The sequence below is a fragment of the Salmo salar genome, chromosome ssa03 (assembly GCF_905237065.1).
Source record: "Salmo salar chromosome ssa03, Ssal_v3.1, whole genome shotgun sequence".
NCBI lineage: Eukaryota > Metazoa > Chordata > Actinopteri > Salmoniformes > Salmonidae > Salmo > Salmo salar.
In genome coordinates this window covers 42,135,594-42,157,797 of record NC_059444.1, presented here as the reverse complement: position 1 = coordinate 42,157,797, position 22,204 = coordinate 42,135,594, and the positions used below count along the sequence as shown (strand labels likewise).

The 22,204-nt window shown below is 44.8% G+C and overlaps 1 protein-coding gene across 3 annotated transcripts; it reads right to left on the bottom strand.

Moving 5' to 3' along the window:
• Nucleotides 1-1,013: 1,013 nt before the first annotated feature.
• On the bottom strand, nt 1,014-13,542 carry LOC106600497 (ATP-sensitive inward rectifier potassium channel 10). 3 transcript variants are annotated; one of them, XM_014191891.2, is made up of 6 exons: nt 13,225-13,542; nt 7,781-8,126; nt 6,615-6,826; nt 6,055-6,186; nt 3,757-3,934; nt 1,014-3,435 (listed from the first exon to the last, which is right to left on the bottom strand). In XM_014191891.2, exons 2-6 carry the CDS (start codon nt 8,124-8,126, stop codon nt 3,032-3,034), a joined length of 1,272 nt encoding a protein of 423 aa, XP_014047366.1. In that variant the 5' UTR covers nt 13,225-13,542; the 3' UTR covers nt 1,014-3,031. The 3 variants fall into 3 exon arrangements, with proteins under 3 accessions (XP_014047366.1, XP_014047367.1, XP_014047364.1); XM_014191892.2 differs by lacking the exon at nt 13,225-13,542 and adding an exon at nt 10,774-10,986 and having other exon boundaries at nt 7,781-8,094; XM_014191889.2 differs by lacking the exon at nt 13,225-13,542 and adding an exon at nt 10,774-10,983.
• Between the last annotated feature and the right edge of the window lie 8,662 nt (nt 13,543-22,204).

The following is a 22,204-nucleotide window of genomic DNA, read 5'->3' as shown; positions in this document are numbered from 1 at the left end:
TATGAAATGCTTGTTTCAAATCATTTGGAAATGTTTATCCCAATGTCACACATTGGCCCCATTATTTATAGAAAGACCCATTTGCAAAATGGTTTAAAGATGAACTGATCCAAAAGGTCAGTTGCCTTTGTTAACAACTAATACAGAAGTACCTTTACAATAAAGAACAAGGATATGATGCACACGATTTCAACTATTCCGTTTCAGAAAACATTCCTTTTCAGCAACTTTATGAAGTAGAAATCCATGAAGTTTAACCTAATCTGCCTAAAAGCATAGATCACTTTGGTGCACAGAGAGTGTGTCAGGTTTTTCAGCCCACTTATTTGTGGTCACCTGACAGACATGTCCGAAAATGAGTTGAGCTATGCATAGCGGTCTGTGGTGTGACTTTCTGATAGTGAGAAGTTTCCATCCTTCAAATGACCTTGTGGCGCAGTTTCCTGTTACTGACTTTCCTGTAGCCTAATTGACACTTTGCTAACTTTTTCTCACAGTAAGAGGCTACATTAAAGTATCACAACCCATTTGATATATTACTCAATTGTTTATGTTTTTGTTTCATTTGAGTCTTTGTAATCCGACATGTACAGTTTCAAAATATATTTAAATCTAGAGTATACTCAAAAACTGTTGCCTTGAAGTTACTTCCTCTTCCTCCACTAGCTTTTTACATCCATGACCGGAAATTTCACACAAGATTAACACATTCTGTTTGCAATTCTAACATGTGCCATGGCATGCGAAATGATTTGATAACCTGTTTCCAATACATTTTAAATGTATTTAGAAACAGAAAATGCGCACCAAACTCAAGTGTTTGTGAAAGCAAAGACAGGGTAGAATGCATTTTCATGTTACAAGCCAATTTGTGTTACAATGAGATTTGTTATTGTGTAATTAAAGTATTTTCAACATGTGCATTTCCAGTAGGGCAGCCCCAACCAAATTACTGACACACAAATAGGGGATTCAGTGTAATAATTAAAATAAATCTTAAAAAATGACTGCTCTTTACTTTGATAATTTTTTATTTCAAATTAGCTTATGTTGTTAAAGATCTAGAAGACAACATTCGGGTTTTCCAGTGAAAACCTAGACAAGTTGAAGACAAAATATCAAACCTCTCCCACAGTTAATAGTTCATATCAACAAAGCACTCAGGCTTCAAGGCCTCTTAGAGATCATAATGGCAAAATCATGATCAAACCTGGCTTCAATTACTTTTATGACCAGTTTCCCTGACACAGATTAAGCCTTGACATGGACTAAGAAGCACTTTCAATGGAGAATCTCTCCATTAAAAATGTTTTTTAGTCTAAGACTAGGATTCATCTTTGTCTGGGAAACATGCCCCTTAGCGTTTGCTTCAGTCTGTCTAGACTGCCAGATGGGTGGAGATTGCAGTTTTGCGACTATTTGATTGGTTCCTTTGCGCCAGGCAAGCTCAATCAATGCCAGGATTTATTTTTAATGATTCCAATTGCATTTGAACCCAAGTCTAATCATGGACACCACACAATAATCACATTTGCATTCTCTCAAAACATCAGCAATACCAACAGTCCGTGTACGTTCTCTCCTGTAAACCAAATTAAGGCATGGGTTCATATTCTAATCTAAAGCCATGATTAGGTCTTGACACACCTCTCTCAACTTAAGTTACCCCACCAAATTTCCCCAAAACCTACTTTACACATGAAACCATGATTACCACCAGAGGAAGAAATAGAAGCTTGTACTCATGTGAGTCCCTGGGTGTGCATCCCAAATGGCACCCTATTCCATATATAGTGCACTACTTTTGACCAGAGCCCTGTGGGCCTTAATCAAAGGTCAAAAGTAGTGCACTATAGGAAAAGGAGTGTTTTTTGACTCTATGAAAAGGCAATCTGGTGTCTAGAATAGGCCTAGAACGTATCCTCCTGTTAGCGTTGAACCTTCTAAATGGCTGTTTGTGATTATTTACAAAAATATTATTTTCTATGAACGTGCTTATAGCCACAGAAACAACACATGGCAAACTGACTGAAGAGAGGAAAATCGACAAAATTGTAATTGTTAAAATCACAATCATAAAATATGAATAGAAAGCATCATTCAAACATTTCATCCAGTGTTAAAGTGCTTTTAGTTGGGTTAAAAGCACAAATCTATATACATTCCAGTAATATTAAGTGCTACAAACGCTCCTATGGTGCAAAGGTACTTAATAAAGTGCTAACTGCATTCCTCTGTATCAACAATAACAGATATATCTGTGCAGAAAATGCATACTGACGACTATACACAGCACCTTATAATCATCTTCTCTCGCCTTCTTCATGTCCAGTCAAAGTCCACAACAGGTCTACATTCTTTTTTGTATTGATACATTAGTGTTATCATTTCACCAAAGTGCTTTAAGCTAGCATATTCTACAGTACATTGGCACGTACCAATAACAAATAACAAAATCATAAAACATTCTAAAGTGTTACATATTTGTATGTTTTTACAGTGTATTTATGGACGGATGTCCAGTACGTTGGCAGAGAAGCATCAGTACAAAGGCTGAATCCCAAATGGCACCCTATTCCCTATATAGTGCACTACTTTTGACCAGGGCCCGTAGGGGATATAAAGGGAATAGGGTGCCATTTGCGATCCACCCTAAGCATTCAAAGCCTTTCCAGGGGCTTCCCCCTCTCCAGCCATAACACACTTTGCCCCTCTATATTTCTATACGTACCAATTTCATGTAAATAAACAACAAGCAATGAATTAATCATTTGAATATTTGTAGTAAACTGTAACAGACCCTGCTTAGAATCCAGTGTATGCCAGATCTAGGTTCATATACTATTTACATCTTTCAAGTTTGCTTTAGTCTTACTGAAGTGCCAGATGGGCAGGGTTTGCGGTTTCCGGACTATTCTATTGGTTCCATTAAGCCAGGCAAAGCTCAATTAAGTACGGACAAAAGTATTTGAAATGATTTCCAATAGTATTTGAACCCAGGTCTGGTGTATGCGTCTCAGTGTGTAGGCTCTCAAACATTGCTGATGCGGACACTGAGAGGGCTACTGTCTCTGACCCTCCCTCTCCCTTCCTCTCCTCTCTCCCTGTAGCTCTGCTCCAATCGGATCTTCTCCGGGTCAGTCCCCTCCACCCCCCCTCCTCCTCCTCCCCCGTTGCCATGGTAGCTCTGTGGGCGGGATGTTTTGAAGAGGGGCGTGGTCTTGGTTTTGGCCACTTTGTCGAAGAAGGCAAAGTCGGCCACGTACTTCCCTGAGGGGGAGAGGGAGACCACAGGGGGGAACTCGTACCCCCACAGGATCTCGTCAGGCAGGTAGGAGGTACGCACCTGGCAGGTGGCTGAGGTGGGCTCTACCGTGGCACTCATGATAACCAGCAGCTCAAAGTCCGCCAGCTCAGGATCTGTCCATCCCCCGCCTGAGGAGAGAGAGAGAGAGAGAGAGAGAGAGAGAGAGAGAGAGAGAGAGAGAGAGAGAGAGAGAGAGAGAGAGAGAGAGAGAGAGAGAGAGAGAGAGGACACAAAGGACACAAATATCTCAAATTAAAGGCCCTGTCAAACACACAGATCCATTCCCGTAGTTCTAGGCTGATCCCAAATGGCACTCTATTCCCTATACAGTGCACTGCTTTTGACCAGAGCCCATAGGGCCCTGGTCAAAAGTAGTGCACTATATAGGGTATAAGGTGCCATTTGGGATGCACACACAGATCCATTCCCACAGTAATAACCAGGCGTACCCTTGGCGGCCCAGGCCCTGAGCGGGCTGTTGTCGTCTATGATGTGGTAAAATGTGAGGGGGAGGATGAGGAAGGGGCTGTCGCTGGACGTGTCCACCTGGAAGGGAACGTTCCTCTGGTCCAGACGCACCGTCTCCCCCTCCTTAGTATGAGATGTCTGCAGCAGCTTCCCCGTCACCTAGGGGGCGCACACAATCCCTAGGGCAGGTGTTTTCAAACTGAGGTCTGCGGACACCCGGGGTTCCACAAGGGGGTGCCAGGGGGTCCGTGGAAAATGCATTTTTTTCCTTATTTTTTTTACACTAAATTAAATGTAGTTTTTTTTATAATACCTACAGAACATTTGTTTGGTAAAATATTTATCAATCTTCATATCTTTCCCATCCACCCCCAATGGCAATAAAAAAAATTTGATCAGTATACAAATAACCTTCGCATTTTCCTGTCTCACTCTGCCCTGGGGCCCCGACCTCCAGGGGGCCCCAACTAATATTATTATTATTTCCGGCAGCAGGGTGCAAAGGCCTCCAAACAAATCTCTAGCCCCAAAAGGCTAGAGCAGGCCCTGCTCAGATAGCATATACGTGTAGAATAGTAGGACATTTGCTTTAAAACTACACAATTTTCTCTCAGACTCATGTCCTCACCCAGGGGCTCATAATATTTGGGGTCCTTGACATTAAAACATTTGAAAACCCCTGCCCTAAGGGTCACGTTTGGTTTTAGAGGGGATCAACTCTCCTCATATTTTGCTTCGTCTTCATTATTCAGACAGGTTGTAAAAGAGAAAGCTATGTGGGATAGATCCTTTGCCAAGATAATCCATCCACTTGACAGGTGTGTCATAGCAAGAAGCTGTTTAAACAGCATGATCATTACACTGGTGCACCTTGTGCTGGGGACAATAAAAGGCCACTCTAAAATGTGCAGTTTTGTCACACAACACAATGACACAGAGGTCTCAATGTTTTGAGGGAGCATGCAATTGGCATGCTGACTGCAGGAGCTGTTGCCAGAGAATTTTATTTCTCTACCGTAAGCCACCTCCAATATCATTTTAGAGAATTTGGCAGTACTGTACTTCCAACCAGCCTCACAAACGCAGACCACGTGTAACAACGCCAGCCCAGGACCTCCACATCTGGCTTCTTCACCTGCGGGATCATCTGAGAACAGCCACCTGGACAGCTGATGAAACTGTGAGTTTGCACAAGCAAAGAATTTCTGCACAACCTGTCAGAAACCATTTCAGGGAAGCTCATCCGCTTGCTCGTCATCCTCACCAGGGTCTTGACCTGACTGCAGTTTGGAGACATAACCAACCTCAGTGGGCAAAAGCTCACCTTCGATGGCCACTGGCACGCTGGGGAAGTGTGCTGTTCATGGATGAATCCCGGTTTTAACTGTACCGGGCAGATGACAGGCAGCAGGTATGGCGACATTTGGGCGAACGGTTTGTTGATGTCAACGTTGTAAACAGAGTGTCCCATGGTGGTGGTGGGGTTATGTTATGGGCAGGCATAAGTTACGGACAACGAACAGAATTGCATTTTACCGATGGCAATTTGAATACACAGAGATACCATGAAGAGATCCTAAGGCCCATTGCGGTGCCATTCATCCACCGCCATCACCTCATGTTTCATCATGATCATGCACAGACGGCCCCATGTCGCAAGGATCTGTACACAATTCCTGGAAGCTGAAAGTGCCACAGTTCTTCCATGGCCTGCATACTCACCAGACATGTCACCCATTGAGCACGTTTGGGATGCTCCGGATCGACATGTACGACAGCGGGTTCCAGTTCCCGCCAATATCCAGAAACTTTTAAGAGGAGTGGGACAACATTCCACAGGCCACAATCAACAGCCTGATCAGCTCTATGTGAAGGAGATTTATTGCGCTGCATGAGGCAAATGGTGGTCACACCAGATACTGACTGGTTTTCTGATCCACGGCCCTACCTTTTCTCTAAGGTATATGTGACCAATAGATGCATATACTGTATGTATTCCCAATCATGTGAAATCCATAGATTAGTGCCAAATGAATGTATTTCAATTGACTGATTTCCTAATATGAACTGTAACTCAGTTAAAAAAAAGATATATTGCATGTTGCATTCATATTTTTGTTCACTGTACTTTACACTTGCTGTTGAACACACACACACACACACACACACACACACACACACACACACACACACACACACACACACACACACACACACACACACACACACACACACACACACACACACACACACACACACACACACAGTTGAGCAGTTACCTGGCACCCCAGCAGCAGGCTCTTCCGCATGTTGGCCACTCGGATCATGAGGCAGGGTCGGCCTTCGTGACTGGACACCACGGCGTGCTGGCTAAACTTCACCGTCTCACCTCGCTTCTTTGGCCGAGCCACCTGAGGAAAGCAGTAAAGACTACTGTATCTTGAGTTCAGGTTTGGTGTCAATTCCATTTCAATTTAGTCAATTCAGGAGACATTCAACAATTGAAGTACACATAGAAGTTAATGGGCAATTCAACTGACCGCAACAATGTGTGTATCAGAGATTTCATATATCGATGATGACCCAAGTGATGTAAGAAGGTATAAAGGACAAAACACACCATGCCAACGAACGTTTGAAAGCAGTGGGTGGTCACGCAATCACCAGCTGGGAGTCCATTATTGGTGGCAATTCAAAATGTAGAATAGGCGGGAAAAGAACAGAACATGACGGCAATGTTCTGTTCAGAAGCGATAGGACGGCCATCTGCCGCTTTTAACCGTTCATTGGCACGGTGTGTTTTGTCCTCAAGTGCAGTGCTCAGTGAGCCATGCTGTACCTTGGCGAGGAAGGTTCCGGTGATGAAGATCTCCAGCACCATGGTGATGACGAGTTGCAGGATCAGGAGGATGATGGCAGCTGGACATTCCTCTGTGATGCAACGGAAGCCGTAGCCAATGGTGGTCTGGGACTCCAGCGAGAACAGGAATGCCCCAGTCAGCGTCTGCATCTGCAGCACACACGGGGTGTGGTTCGACGGTGGGTTGAACTCTGAGAGGGCCCAGGAGAGAGAGAGAGAGGGAGACAGAGAGAGGGAGAGAAAGTGAGAAAGAGAGAGGAGAGAAGACAGAGAAAGAGAGGAGAGGGAAAGAGTGAGGGAGACGAGAGAGAGAGCAAAGGGAGATTGAGAGGAAGAAAGAGAGAGAGGACAGAGGCCTTTTCTCAGTTAGATTTGCTCAACTCCTGCATCCTCTCTCTGTCCTCTCAGTTAGATTTGCTCAACTCCTGCATCCTCTCTCTGTCCTCTCTGGCCTCCTTTGGAAAAAGGTCAAAGGTAATCGAAGAGAAGCGATGAGGAGAGTGGACGTGGACGAAAATGTGCTTATATGAAATGTGAAGGTCCTTCTCCACACGCAGGTCATTTACAGGGGTGGATCCCAAAATACATGTGTAAAGTGATCAAAACAAATGAAGTTAGTTGTGCAAGCCATTTTTTAGGTATAAAGATAAGTAGCATATAGTTTTTAAACGTGTGCATGCTTTTCTCTTTCCACAATACAACAGCTGATTCAAAGGGGGGTGTGGCAGATATCAAAACTCTTCTGCTGTAGGATACACTTGTGCTTCCTCGCCACTTAGGAGGCTATCGAGGAGGGGAGGACCATCTTAACCTTGCCTACTAAAGAATTGACACACTCCTCGACCACTTATTGGTTTCCGGGTCACGGAGGAGAGAGGACGGAGGAGAATAGACAAAGGACGGACTTTTGCCCAAACAAGAAAAGGCCAGAGAGTGAGAGGAGAGATTGGGAAAGAGGCTCTGGTCAGAAGTAGTGCAGTAACTATATAGGGAGTAAGGTGCCATTTTGGACAGCCAATGTATGTTACACAAAACTTAGTTGGTGGTTTTTGTTAAGTTGTACTGATCTAAAACAACACTGCGACAGCGAATTGTACTGTATTATTGAGGATTTTAAAAAGTCTCCATTCTCTCCACTCTCTCACCCAGCAGATCTCCATGCACTAATGCCACCAGGTACCACAGAACCCCGAACAGGAACCACGTCCCCGTGAAGGTAAGGGTGAAGAGAAAGAACTTCCACCGCCACTGCATATCAAGGAATGTCGTCCAGAGGTCACGCATGTACAGGGCCGACCGCCCGCTGATGTGTTCGATGCGTACGTTACTCCGCCCATCCTTAGACAGAACACGTCTCCGCCTCCTCAAGGTCCCGCCCCCGCCAGATCCCCCGGCGCCCAATAGGGGCTTTAGAACGTCTGTCTGCGTCTGCGAGTGACACACCTTCTGAGGGGAGCAGCTTCGGGAGGAAGGGGGCGTGGCAGATGTCATCTGTCAACACAACAGGAAGGAAGGAGAGACTGATTAGGTGACGTCTTTATCACAGTAACAGGGCATGAAATAATAACTGTAAATAAAGTTTAGGCATCCTGTAGTACAGATGTTAACCAGTTAACCAGTGCTATTAAGATTATATTCTCAAATCACACAAGAGCAACAAAAGAGCATTGCAATTAATTAACATTTAGAAAGTCACTCGAACTTTGATAGACAAACATCAAAACCAGTTGTCAGAGTTGAGTCTCAAAATGGCAATGTAGGACTATAAAATGCATCACTGTACTTTCGCATTACTGTTGTAATGCGAAAGTACTGCCCTGTAGCCTTTAAGGAATAGGGTGCCATTTGAGGTGCAACTCAGGTTTCTGTGTTGAGTTAAAAAAAAGATATGCATCTTTTGCTGGAAGATTGCAGAACAGAGGAAGATACAAACACAACATGACGAGGGACCAAACAAAACAAGCACATGCTGTATGACCGCAGATTCCACACACTGTGTGTCCCAAATGGCAACCTATTCCCTCACTAATTTTGACCAGGGCCCTATGAGCTCTTGTCAAAAGTAATACACTATATAGGGAATAGGGTGTCATTTGGGACGAAGACAAAAAGTCCTACACAGTAACAACGTTTCCATCGACAGTTTTTATGCGAGTAAAGTCATACCATATAGAAAAATTCACGACAGCTAGAAGGAAGTTTCGGTACAATTTTATAAAATGGCAACGTATTTTTTTTTAATGTGCAAATATTGATATAATAACCATCATATCGAAGTAAACTTGGAGTCGCGATGATATGGTGTGTGGTACTCCCACTACGACTTGGGAAGACATGCAGTTTATAAGGCTACAGATTAAATAAATTATGATGAACTTCACATGGTGGTGAAAGTGCAAGGTGATGAACTTGATGCTCCTTTCCAATAAATATCAAAGATCTTATTCTGGTGACATGATAATCGATGCTTGGTTGCCGTTTGACAAATAAACATATTCTTGCACTTTTGTCCATAATAATCTCATCATGTAGGCTATACTCATACTGTATCTGCAAGCTGTTGACTAGAGCGCATGAACCAATATCAGAGTGGGCACATTTGCTATATAACGCAAACTGTTTTGTGACAAAGCCATTGAAAATACGATGGAAACCCATTTAACTGTATGTTTTATTACTATGTATTTTTTATTCACTCGCAATTTAACTACAAAAGTTATTTTTATGTGCACTATGTCATCACGCACAGACTTTTATCCACAACAAGTCAGTTTGATGGAAACACATCTCTGGTGTGACAATTTGCACTTTATATTTACGCGGATTTTAGAATATTCGCATGAAAATCTGTCGCCAATTGGATGGAAACCTAGCTAATGACATTCGCTCACTTACTTCCACAAAGCACGTAGACCAGAAGTTGAACATGGCAAAGAGAAGTGGGAGAGACACAAATGAGAGATAAAATAATTTGATAAGGGAAATGGGAATAAGAAGGAGGTGTAGAATTAGGATGACCAGATTAACATTACTGCATCAAAACAGACAATAGATACAGGGACTCACTTTGTGAGCCGTACAAAAAGGGAAACTGGACCGATTAAATTAAGGCCAATGCTCTGTTAAAAACACTGAGTTTATCTAGATGAAGTAAAAAGAGACGTGACTGTGCTGTTGATTCCAAATAGAGGGCCCTTTAGTGGACAAAGAGTGAACTTCTGTCTAGAAACAGGATATGGTGATAAGAGTTAACAAGGAAGAAGGCCAACATTCCCTTTCTGGTTGCCCTGCACCTTTCAAGCCGTGTCCCTTCTTGAATTAAGAAGGGAATTCACCAACTCCTAGAGGTCAGTGAATTATATAAATTATTCTTTATTGTTAAAACCAATACCCTTTGGCCCGTAGCATAGCCTTCATCAGGGTATTAATTAAAGATGGAAAATTAAGGAGGCTTTTATAGGCCTTCCCTTCTTCACTCTCATGCTGGTCTTTCTCTCTCTCTCTCTCACACACACACACACACACACACACACACACACACACACACACACACACACACACACACACACACACACACACACACACACACACACACACACACACACACACACACACACACACACACACACACACACACACACACACACACACACACACAGTATTCCCCCAAATGTGTGTCATTGATGTTACCAGGCAGTGACTGTAGTCTACGGCAGGAGTATAGTAATAAGACATTTTAAAATCACATTGACAAAAAAACACAATGTTCTAATAAACATACACGCGACATACACACACACAACACACACACACGAAATTCCAAATAAGTGACGTAAAAAATAAACCCCAAAATAGCTCCGCTACAATGCAGAGTTTTACGTAAGTAATTACTGTTAATTACACATCTCTGGTTATGCAACTCTTTCATAGTTACAATGACAGTATTGAAAACTTTCACCGTGTCCCCCTTCATCCCTCTCTCCCTCTCTCACACACACGCTCTTTCTTTCTCATCCTCTCTTTTTTTCTGAATGTGCAGCCTCTAGGCCTACAACTTGTACACAAGAAGATAACATCTTATTAATAAAAACTTTAACAAAAGAAGAAGCGTAACCAATACCGTAACCGTAACCAATACCTTTCCAATCGGATGTATTCCATCTCCATGACAACACATCTACTTTTGTACAACGGTATTATTACTGTAATATCAGAATGATCAACTGAATCAAAACTTCTCCCTCTAAACTACAAAGGCGTTTTGCATGTTTTCCCGATCTCCCTCTCCTTTTCCTTTCCCTCTCCTGCTCCCTCTCTCACCCTCTTGCTCTCTCTCCCTTTCTCTCGCTCGCTCGCTCTCTCCCTCTCTATCTCTCCTCTCTCTCCTGTGTACACAGGAATGCTTTGTTTGGGTCAGAGATGAAAGGAACAAAAGACACCATTGACAAAAACGACTGTCTGTGTGTGTGTGTGTGTGTGTGTGTGTGTGTGTGTGTGTGTGTGTGTGTGTGTGTGTGTGTGTGTGTGTGTGTGTGTGTGTGTGTGTGTGTGTGTGTGTGTGTGTGTGTGCCTGGTGTGTGAAAGGAAAAGAGAGAAAGAGATCTGTGACAAAAGGCCCTCGTTAATATTCCAGAGTGTAGAGTAATCCCCCACAAGTAGATACTGAAACACGCTATTACCCCCACTGTTGCCCCCATTCCCTCTCTCCCTTTCTACCCCTATCTCTCTCTTCCTCGCTTTCTTTCTCTTCCCCGCTCACGCCGTCTCCCTCCCTCTCCATCTCTCTCTCACACACACACACCAATCGTAGTTCATTGTGTACTAAGGTTGTTGCACAGCATAGAAAGAAGCCGTCATAACATACCGTTAATTACCACCTCAGTTTACACAGATCAGTGCTTCCAGATCCATACTGAATAGTTCCATACAGCTCTAACTTACAGCTGTTCCTCTCATCGCTAGCTACTGTTATTATTGACTAACACGATTCCATCCAGACCACCCTAAAGCTGCTTTTTGACTGTGACACCGGTGTTTCACTGGTGAATTCACCCTGAAGTTATACTAGGGAAATTGTGTTTCCATAGCTAGGGCTGACACTGAGGACTTGTGAATAGCAGAATCAACAACCTCTGTATAATCAAAATAATTGCTAAGTAGACCAAACTGATGGCCAAACCATAGAGCTCCACAACCGCTCAGGTTCCACTCTCTGCTCCAGGACCACAATGGAAATAAGTAGTAAAACATTTTTTTGTGTTATCCTCAATTATTGTAAATGCACTGTACCCACATTTGTGGTTGAATTGTGTTTGATATTGTCCAATAAATCAAACCAAATGTAAAAATATATATTTTTAAATCCATATGCTGTCCTCTGTTCCTTTATTGTTTTGGTTAACTCAGGGATCATTGAAATGGATGCAATTTGACTTCTTTAATTGATTGACGTCAATTTGAATTGACCCCAAGCCATGCAGTAGACATGTAACATGGTGCAGGAATCCCCGAAGCTGTGGTGAAAAGTTGTTTCCCTTATTAGCCTAATCTTTGGTTAACTCTCTGGCACACACCAATTGTTATGTATCACCTCCAAAAAAGAGTACACTACTGTGTGGGTTATTTTTTAAATGATAGGCATTAGGTTGATGTGTATTTGACCATTAACAAACATCTGAAATAAACACCTTTTAGGATGTTAAAGGGTCATGACTTTTGATCAACAGTCATATGTCACTCATCAACTGCAAAATCCTCACTAAAAACAGCCAAATTAGAAGTTATGAGATGAAAAGGTGGTCAATGAAAACTAGAGAAATTGATCATGTAAATGTAATATCTCCTCTTCATATTTATTGAGGTATTAATGTATGATGTAAGTCCTTAAGCAACCTTGAAATATTAACTAATAAATACCTGTTGTTTCATTTTCATCTGATAGCATAGTGTTGCAGCAGAATAGTTTTTTTGCTACAGACAGCTATATACAGGACTAGTAAAGGCCTGTTACATTACTTTTGTTCATATTTTTTATTAATATATATATATATATATATATTTTTTTTTTAATTTTCAGGGATGTGGGTCTTATTCTGGTGACATGATGATCCATGCTTGGCGGCCTTTTGACTCTGCTCTTTTTTCCATAATAATCTCATCTTGTAGGTAGGCACCCGCACTGTATCTGTGAGCTGTTGGCCAGTGCAAAGACCAGAGTGGGCACATTCGCTACATAATGCAATTTTTGTTGTGGCAAAACGATCTGTAGGGTTTAACATGAGATGGAAACCCATTTACTTGTATTTTTTTAACCACAAAAGTTATTTTTAAGTTTTTATGTGCCCCATGTCATCACACACATCTTTTTATCTGCAACAAGTCACTTTGACGGAAACACGGTTTAGAATATTGCAAGAAAATCTGTCGCCAATTGGATGGAAACCTAGCTAGTAATACTGTAATTGATCATCCTATTATTATTTCCCCATCTTTATTTGGAGAGTAGGCCTAATTGAAAGGCCAATCAGCAAAATACATTTATATCTTTATCTGAAGTGATACTTATTTGCTCCCAAAAAGTTGAACTTACCTTGACTTGATGTGTCTTGCAAGCTGTGTTTAAAAACTAATTGAAAGGTGCAGCAGAAGAAGGCAAAGTTCTTCTAGTACTAAACCGTAAGACTCCTTGACATTTGTCTAGTGCACTTGTCTGCATTGTTATCATACGCATGCTCATGTAACCCAGTCATTCCAATCCAACTTGGATGGTGTATTGGAAGAAACTACAGTAAGATTGTCAACTAGAAATAGATAGCCTATACCTTCTTTAAAATAGAAAATACACAAAACTATCATTGATAGCTCAGGCTCTTCTCTTGAACCAAGCCGTAGATTTGTGACAAGTTTTGTGTTGAGTTTATAAGTGGTCAGTCGATCTCTCTCTCTCTCTCTCTCTCTCTCTCTCTCTCTCTCTCTCTCTCTCTCTCTCTCTCTCTCTCTCTCTCTCTCTCTCTCTCTCTCTCTCTCTCTCTCTCTCTCTCTCTCTCTCTCTCTCTCTTTCTCTCTCTTCCTCTCTCTCTTTCTCTCGGCTGGCCATGTAATTGCTGTAATTGGCAGCACTTCATCAATAGGCCTATCCTACCAAGCATGTCCAATGATGGCTCTCGTCCAGGGTGTTACGTGCATATTGCTGATGCTTAAGACTCATCGTCTAGCCGCACGTAACGCACTGGACCAGAGCTAGTCCGCATCTTGCTATGGTGGTTTGAAGTGTTGCGGTTTGGCAGTTACCGGTCTTTGCGGACGCATTATCTGCGGTGCCAATGTGCTTATTAAGCCCTTAGTCATCTTTACCAAATATAAATAACATATCTCTACGAAATTAACTCTATACTGAATTGTTTCCTTCCATTTTGGAAGGGGGGCAACTTTTCTAGTTGTCAATTGCGCTAAATCATGTCTGCTATATCAATTGCTTTGAAGATGGCCACCTGTTCTTTTGGGCATCTTGCTGTTTATCCCCCTCTCTTTTTGTTGATCCCAAATTGCCCCCTATTTCCTATAAAGTGTACTCTTTTTGTATGGGCCACTATATAGGGAATAGGGTGTCATTTGTGAAATACCCCTTAGCATGCCCTCAATGCCTCCGTATTCGCTGCCCGCATTGCATGTGGCCAAGAGCGTCTGTACACGGTGTCCTGTTGGACGGAAACACATAAAGAGAAACATCCGTGAGGAGAATACTGCTTTTCTTGTGTATGTGTCCCAACTGGCACCCTATATAATAGTGCATTACTTCTGGCCAGGGTAGTGCACTATATAGGGAATAGTGTGCCATTTGGGACTCAGGCCTGGCTTATGAATAAGAGGGTGACCAAGCATTTCTCTAATGAAAGACAGAGAATGAATAAGATTCCAGGGGAAGTGTTAACACACACTAAAAGTGGAAAACAAAGGGCCACTGATCAGATAAACAAATAGCTGATAAAGTAAGTAAAAAGTTCAAATATTGCTCTATTTTACCACGGAAGCCTAATAATTGACCCCCCCAGGTTAAAAACCTGGTCAAAATAACACTTTCAGTGCAATGCAAAATTTCAAGCATTGTGATCCCATTCGGGATAAAAAATACAATGTGGTTTACGAAACTTCAATCAGTAAGGCTGGTCTGAATGGGTGTCACTTGTATATCTATTCAGTAAGCATAATATGGGCTCACTAGTGCTGTTTACAGCAACAGTCTTCCAAATGATGGTCAGTGCTTTCCGAGAAATCTCCCCTGAGGGGGAGGATACGTCCTTTGTTCCAACGATCAATCTACACCCACACCCAGACAATCCAGGTGATTCCTCTACGACCAGGATTTTCCCAAGAAGGAGTGAGAGAAACGCCCAACTTCTGGGCATTCTGGCTGATAAGGGTATCACAGTGGTGGAAGGCATGTCCAGCCATGAGTTCCTCCAACTGGCTACAAATGTGCTCAGCTCTTCTCTGCAACTCCCAGATGACGGCATCCTGTCATTGGTTCACCCAGAGGCAACAAAAGACTCCAGAAATCGGCTTCATCAGCAAAGGGGAAGATTCCAAGACGTGAGGGCAGAAGTGCCCTCGACCAGGCTGGTCCTTCTTTTTCTACTCCCCACCCCGCCGCCGAGGCTACCTTCAACAAGGCCCCTCTTGCTGTGGCCGTAACCAACGACCCGGTGCCCTCGACACCATGGGCTCTATTGAAGCATGTCTCCGCTTCCGTTACCGGTTCCAGCCTCACTTGCACTGCCCAAAGTAGCAGTGGGGGTTCCCGCAACCATTTCTGAGATGTTCTTCTCCGGAGTGCCCATGTTTACCCACTGCTAGGGTCCTAACCTGCCCAGATTGTGGCCAGCCAGGGCAGGCCCCCGAGATGTGCCTAAAAGCTGCTTTCAGAGTTAAGCCTGCAGAGGTCCCCCATGATCCAGCACCAAGTTTCATTGTCAAGTCTGAGCAAGCAAAACCCTCCCCTTCACTGACCTCCAGGGACACCTGGTGAAGTTTCATAATAACACCCCCATATGCAATCATTTCAATGAGAATGCCTGAACCTTCTATAATTGCACCTTCCTCTACGTCTCCATCTCATGCTTCGATCCTCACCCCAAGTCTGTCTGCCCATGCCGGTTACGCCCCCCGAAGGCCACCTGGAAGGGGAAAGGTTCAAAGAAATTCCAAAGAAACTTCCACTCCAGTCAACGTCCAAGCCCTGGCCACTAACTGTGGTACCATCCTGGCACCCCCTTTGTAGATTATTTGGTAACGGGGTTTTAAGGTGGGCAGTCACAAAGTTCAGAATCTCCAGTCCGCTCTCAATAAGCCAATTGCTGGTAGTGCAGCAATTGTTGGATAAGAAGATCAATAAAAGTTCCTTAATTGGCTCCTTTGCTTCGCCTCCTTTTTTTACGTTCAAAATGTCAGTAATCGGGGAGGAAACTTTCGATTTTTGACGTACCCGCGCCCTGCTCTGGTCCGATAGCCAGCGTTAACGAGAGCATTCCCCGCAAAGCTTTTTCTCTGTATTATGCTGCCGTGGATCATGCTATTAAGCTCATAAAGCTGGTGGGCATGGGCTCCAAGTTATACAAAGCAGACATCACAGATGCTTTCAAAATCATGCCACTCCACTGCTCATAATGGCCAATGTTTAGTGTCATATGGGAATCGCAGTATTATTTAGTTGTCAGGCTCTCCTTCGGGTGCAGGAGTAGCACCCATATTTTAAATTCTCTGTCTGAAGCCTTGTGTTGGATCTTGTTAAATAACTGCCATTTGCCTTTCGTGTTGCATCTTCTAAACAATTTTCTGGTTAACAATTTCCCTCCCGACAATTCAGGCCATGCTATCTCAGTACTTCTGAACAAATTCATAGCTGTCAGAGGAGAAAACTGTCGGGCCCCTGACTTCTCTCGAGTTCCTAGGCATAATTCCAGACAGCATCAATATGTGCACTTCCCTCCACCTAGATAAACTGTTTCAGATCTGCGAATCAGTGTTGTCCTTCACCGATGGGCAGCCCATCATGAAATGTGACTTATTGTCTCTACTGGACAACTTAACTTTGCGATGCGGATCATCCCTCAAGGGTGGGCCTTTATATCATGGCATCTAATGCAAGCTTTCTCAGCCCAGGTTCTATCAGACCGAGTAATCCTGGATGAGGGCTGCCGTTCAGACCTCCGGTTTTGTCTATTTAGCTTAATAGCTGGAACGGCATCTCTTTTTTTCTATGATGAGATGCCTGTGTCCTCGGATGCCCTCGGTCAGAGGCCGAGCAGTTGCCATACCAGGCAGTGATGCAACCAGTCAAGATGCTCTCGGTGTTGCAGCTGTAGAACCTTTTGAGGATCTCAGGACCCATGCCAAATCTTTTTAGTTTCCTGAGGGGGAATAGGCTTTCTCGTGCCATCTTCATGACTGTCTTGGTGTGTTTGGACCATTCTAGTTTGTTGTTGATGTAGACACCAAGGAATTTGAAGCTCTCAACCTGCTCCACTACAGCCCCGTCAATGAGAATGGGGGCATGCTCGGTCCTCCTTTTCCTGTAGTCCACAATAATCTCCTTAGTCTTTGTTACGTTGAGGGATAGCTTGTTATTCTGGCACCACCCGGCCATGTCTCTGACTTCCTCCCTATAGGCTGTCTCGTCGTTGTCGGTGATCAGGCCTAGCACTGTTGTGTCGTCTGCAAACTTAATGATGGTGTTGGAGTCATGCCTGGCCATGCAGTCGTGGGTGAACAGGGAGTACAGGAGGGGACTGAGCATGCACCCCTGGGGAGCTGCAGTGTTGAGGATCAGCGTGGCAGATGTGTTGCTACCTGCCCTCACCACCTGGGGGCGGCCCGTTAGGAAGTCCAGGATCCAATTGCAGAGGGAGGTGTTTAGTCCCAGGATCCTTAGCTTAGTGATGAGGTTTGAGGGTTCTTATGGTGTTGAACACTGAGCTGTAGTCAATGAATAGCATTCTCACATAAGTGTTCCTTTTGTCCAGGGGGGAAAAGGCAGCGTGGAGTGCAATAGAGATTGCATCATCTGTGGATCTGTTTGGGCGGTAGGCAAATTGGAGTGGGTCTAGGGTCTCTGTGATAATGGTGTTGATGTGAGCCATTACCAACCTTTCAAAGCACTTCGTGGCTACAGACTTGAGTGCTACGGGTCTGTAGTCATTTAGGCAGGTTGCCTTTGTGTTCTTGGGCACAGGGACTATGGTGCTCTGCTTGAAACATGTTGGTAGTACAGACTTAATCAGGGACATGTTGAAAAAAATCAGTGAAGACACCTGCCAGTTGGTCAGCACATGCCCGGAGCACACGTCCTGGTAATCCGTCTGGCCCCGCAGCCTTGTGTATGTTGACCTGTTTAAAGGTCTTACTCACGTCGGCTACGGAGAGCGAAATATTCGGTAACGGCAGCTTTCCCACTCGCCTTTTCCGGGTCCTGACCAGGCATCCGGCTCTTTGTCCTCTGTACCTGCGTCGCTTCCTCTTGCAAATAACGTGGATGTCGACCCTGCCGGGTGTTTGGAGAATGTCTTGTGCATCTTGTTTGTTGAAGAAAAAATATTTGTCTAATCCGAGGTGAGTGATCGCTGTCCTGATATCCAGAAGCTCTTTTTTGCCGTAAGATTAAAAAAACACATAATAGCACAATTGGTGCGAACTGCGCATGTGCAGGCCTCAAAAACTTGGCAGTTTGTCACTTTCACGAGGTTGTAGTAAAACATGTTCAACTACTTAAGACACTGGTTGTGCCTTTAGATTTAAAAACACATGAACAATAAAATAATCATTTTGTATTTCTCTCATTGACTTCTCAACCCAGCCTGCTCTATTTGGTCTGTTTCGCAAGCGTTCCCAGAAGTGGGTGCACACCCAGGCCCACCCCGCCCCTGCCCAGTCATGTGAAATCCATAGATTAGGGCCTAATGAATTTATTTAAATTGACTAATTTCCTTATATGAATTGTAACTGTAAATTGTTGAAATTGTTACATTTTGCGTTTATATATTTTTTGTTTAGTACAGTTGAAGTCGGAAATGTACATACACTTAGGTTGTAACTCATTTTTCAACCAGTCCTGTCACGCTTGTCGTCGGTAGAAATGGACCAAAACGCAGCAGGTAAGTGCAGGCTCATCTTGACGTTTATTTATTTTCAAAATGAATACCAAAATAACAAACACTAGAACGAACGACCAACAACAACAACAACAACAACAACAACAACAACAACAACAACAACAACAACAACAACCAGTCTGGCAAAGCATAAGGCTCAACACAGAACAATCACCCACAAATAACAAACACAAACACACCCTAATATATGGGACTCTCAATCAAAGGCAGATAGACAACACCTGCCTTCAACTGAGAGTCCCAACCCCAATTAACCAAACATAGAAACAGACATACTAGACTAAACATAGAATACCTGAAAACCAAACAGTGCCCAAAAACCCCGGAATACTTAAACCAAATGCCCCTTCAACAAAACACACCACCCCGAACCACATAAAACGAATACCCTCTGCCACGTCCTGACCAAACTACAATACTAATTAACCTTTATACTGGCCAGGACGTGACAGTACCCCCCCCTTAAAGGTGCTAACCCCGGAAGCACCTTAAAAACAAAAAAACAAATAAAAAACAACCCCAAACAACAAAACCAAAATTCCCCTCTACTAAAGGGAGGGAAGGGAGGGTGGCTGCCGTCAACGACGGCACTGTGCTACACCCCCCCCTCCCCAACCCACCTATATTTGGAGGTGTCTCTGGTTCCGGCCGTTCCAGGCTGTCGGGCCACTCTGGCATCGCCGGGGGGCAGTCGGGCCAGTCTGGCAGTTCGGGACAGTCTGGGCAGTCTGGCAGTTCGGGACAGTCTGGGCAGTCTAGCGAGTCCGGGACAGTCTGGGCAGTCTGGCAGTTCGGAACAGTCTGGGCAGTCTGGCAGTTCGGGACAGTCTGGGCAGTCTGGCCACTCCGGCAGTTCAGCGCAGTCTGGCCACTCCGGCAGTTCAGCGCAGTCTGGCCACTCCGGCAGTTCAGCGCAGTCTGGCCACTCCGGCAGTTCAGCGCAGTCTGGCCACTCCGGCAGTTCAGCGCAGTCTGGCCACTCCGGCGACTGTTGACTGGCGGGCAGCTCCGGCGACTGTTGACTGGCGGGCAGCTCCGGCGACTGTTGACTGGCGGGCAGCTCCGACGACTGTTGACTGGCGGGCAGCTCTGATGACGACTGTTGACTGGCGGGCAGCTCTGATGACGACTGTTGACTGGCGGGCAGCTCTGATGACGACTGTTGACTGGCGGGCAGCTCTGATGACGACTGTTGACTGGCGGGAAGCTCTGATGACGACTGTTGACTGGCGGGAAGCTCTGATGACGACTGTTGACTGGCGGGCAGCTCTGATGACGACTGTTGACTGGCGGGCAGCTCTGATGATGACTGTTGACTGGCGGGCAGCTCTGATGACGACTGTTGACTGGCGGGCAGCTCTGATGACGACTGTTGACTGGCGGGCAGCTCTGATGACGACTGTTGACTGGCGGGCAGCTCTGTTGACTGTTGACTGGTGAGGCTGGGTTTACGCACTTGAAGCCTGGTGCGTGGTGCTGGTACTGGGCTTACCAGATTTTGAACACGCACCTCCAGGCTAGTGCGGGGAGCGGGAACAGGACGAGTCGGACTGGGTTGACGCACTTCCGGGTTCGCACGAGAGACAGGAGCTGGAAACCCAGGGCTATGGAGGCGCACAGTCGGTCTTGATCTTACCTCCTGCACAACCCGTCTTGGCTGGATGGAACTAGTAGCCCTGTACGAGCGGGGTGCTTGTACAGGGCAGACTGGGCTGTGCAGGGGCCTGATGGTAGCCGTGCGTAGAGCGGGAGTTGGGTAGCCTGGTCCTCGGAGGCGTACCGGCGACCAGATGCGCTGCGCAGGCATCCTCCTACCAGGCTGGATGCCCGCTCTAGCACGGCACCTGCGAGGGGCTGGAATAGCGCGCACCGGACTGTGCGTGCGTATGGGTGAGATAGTGCGCTCTTCAGCGAAACATGGCGCTCTCCACCCCATACGCTCCTCCATATAACCACGGGTAGCTGGCTTCCGGCTCTTCCTATGCCTAGCCAAACTACCCGTGTGCCCCCCCAAAATTTTTTAGTGGGGGTGCCTCTCGTGCTTCACCCTCAGCGCGTCCATGGCCTCGTACCTCCGCCTCTCTGCCTCGGCTGCCTCAATTTCCCACTGCGGGCGGCGATAATCCCCAGCCTGGTGCCAAGGTCCGGCCCCGTCCAGCACTTCCTCCCAGGTCCACTTCTCCCGCCAGTCCAACTCGAAGTCCCTCTGCTCCTTCCTCTGCTGCTTGGTCCTGGAGTGGTGGGTGATTCTGTCACGCTTGTCATCGGTAGAAATTGACCAAAACGCAGCAGGTAAGTGCAGGCTCATCTTGACGTTTATTTATTTTCAAAATGAATACCAAAATAACAAACACTAGAACGAAGAACAACAACAACAACAACAACAACAACAACAACAACAACAACAACAACAGCAACAGCAACAACAACAACAACAACAACAACAACAACAAACAGTCTGGCAAAGCATAAGGCTCACCACAGAACAATCACCCACAAATAACAAACACAAACACACCCTAATATATGGGACTCTCAATCAAAGGCAGATAGACAACACCTGCCTTCAACTGAGAGTCCCAACCCCAATTAACCAAACATAGAAACAGACATACTAGACTAAACATAGAATACCTGAAAACCAAACAGTGCCCAAAAACCCCGGAATACTTAAACCAAATGCCCCTTCAACAAAACACACCACCCCGAACCACATAAAACGAATACCCTCTGCCACGTCCTGACCAAACTACAATACTAATTAACCTTTATACTGGCCAGGACGTGACAACTCCACAAATATCTTGTTAACAAATTATAGTTTTGGCAAGTCGGTTAGGACATCTACTTTGTGCATGACACAAATAATTTTTCCAACAATTGTTCACAGACAAACTATTTCACTTATAATTCACTGCATCACAATTCCAGTGGGTCTGAAGTGTACATACACAAAGTCGACTGTGCCTTTAAACAGCTTGGAGAATTCCAGACAATGATGTCATGACTTTAGAAGCTTCTGATAGGCTAATTGACATCATTTGAGTCAATTGGAGGTGTACCTGTGGATGTATTTCAAGGCCTACCTTCAAACGCAGTGCCTCTTTGCTTGACATCATAAGAAAATCAATATAAATCAGCCAAGACCTCCACAAGTCTGGTTCATCCTTGGGAGCAATTTCCAAACACCTGTAGGTACCACGTTCATCTGTATAAACAATAGTACGCAAGTATATACATCATGGGACCACGCAGCCATCATACCGCTCAGGAAGGAGACGCGTTCTGTCTCCTAGAGATGAACGTACTTTTGTGCAAAAAGTGCAAATCAATCCCAGAACAACAGCAAAGGACCTTGTGAAGATGCTGGAGGAAACAGGTACAAAAGTAACTATATCCACAGTA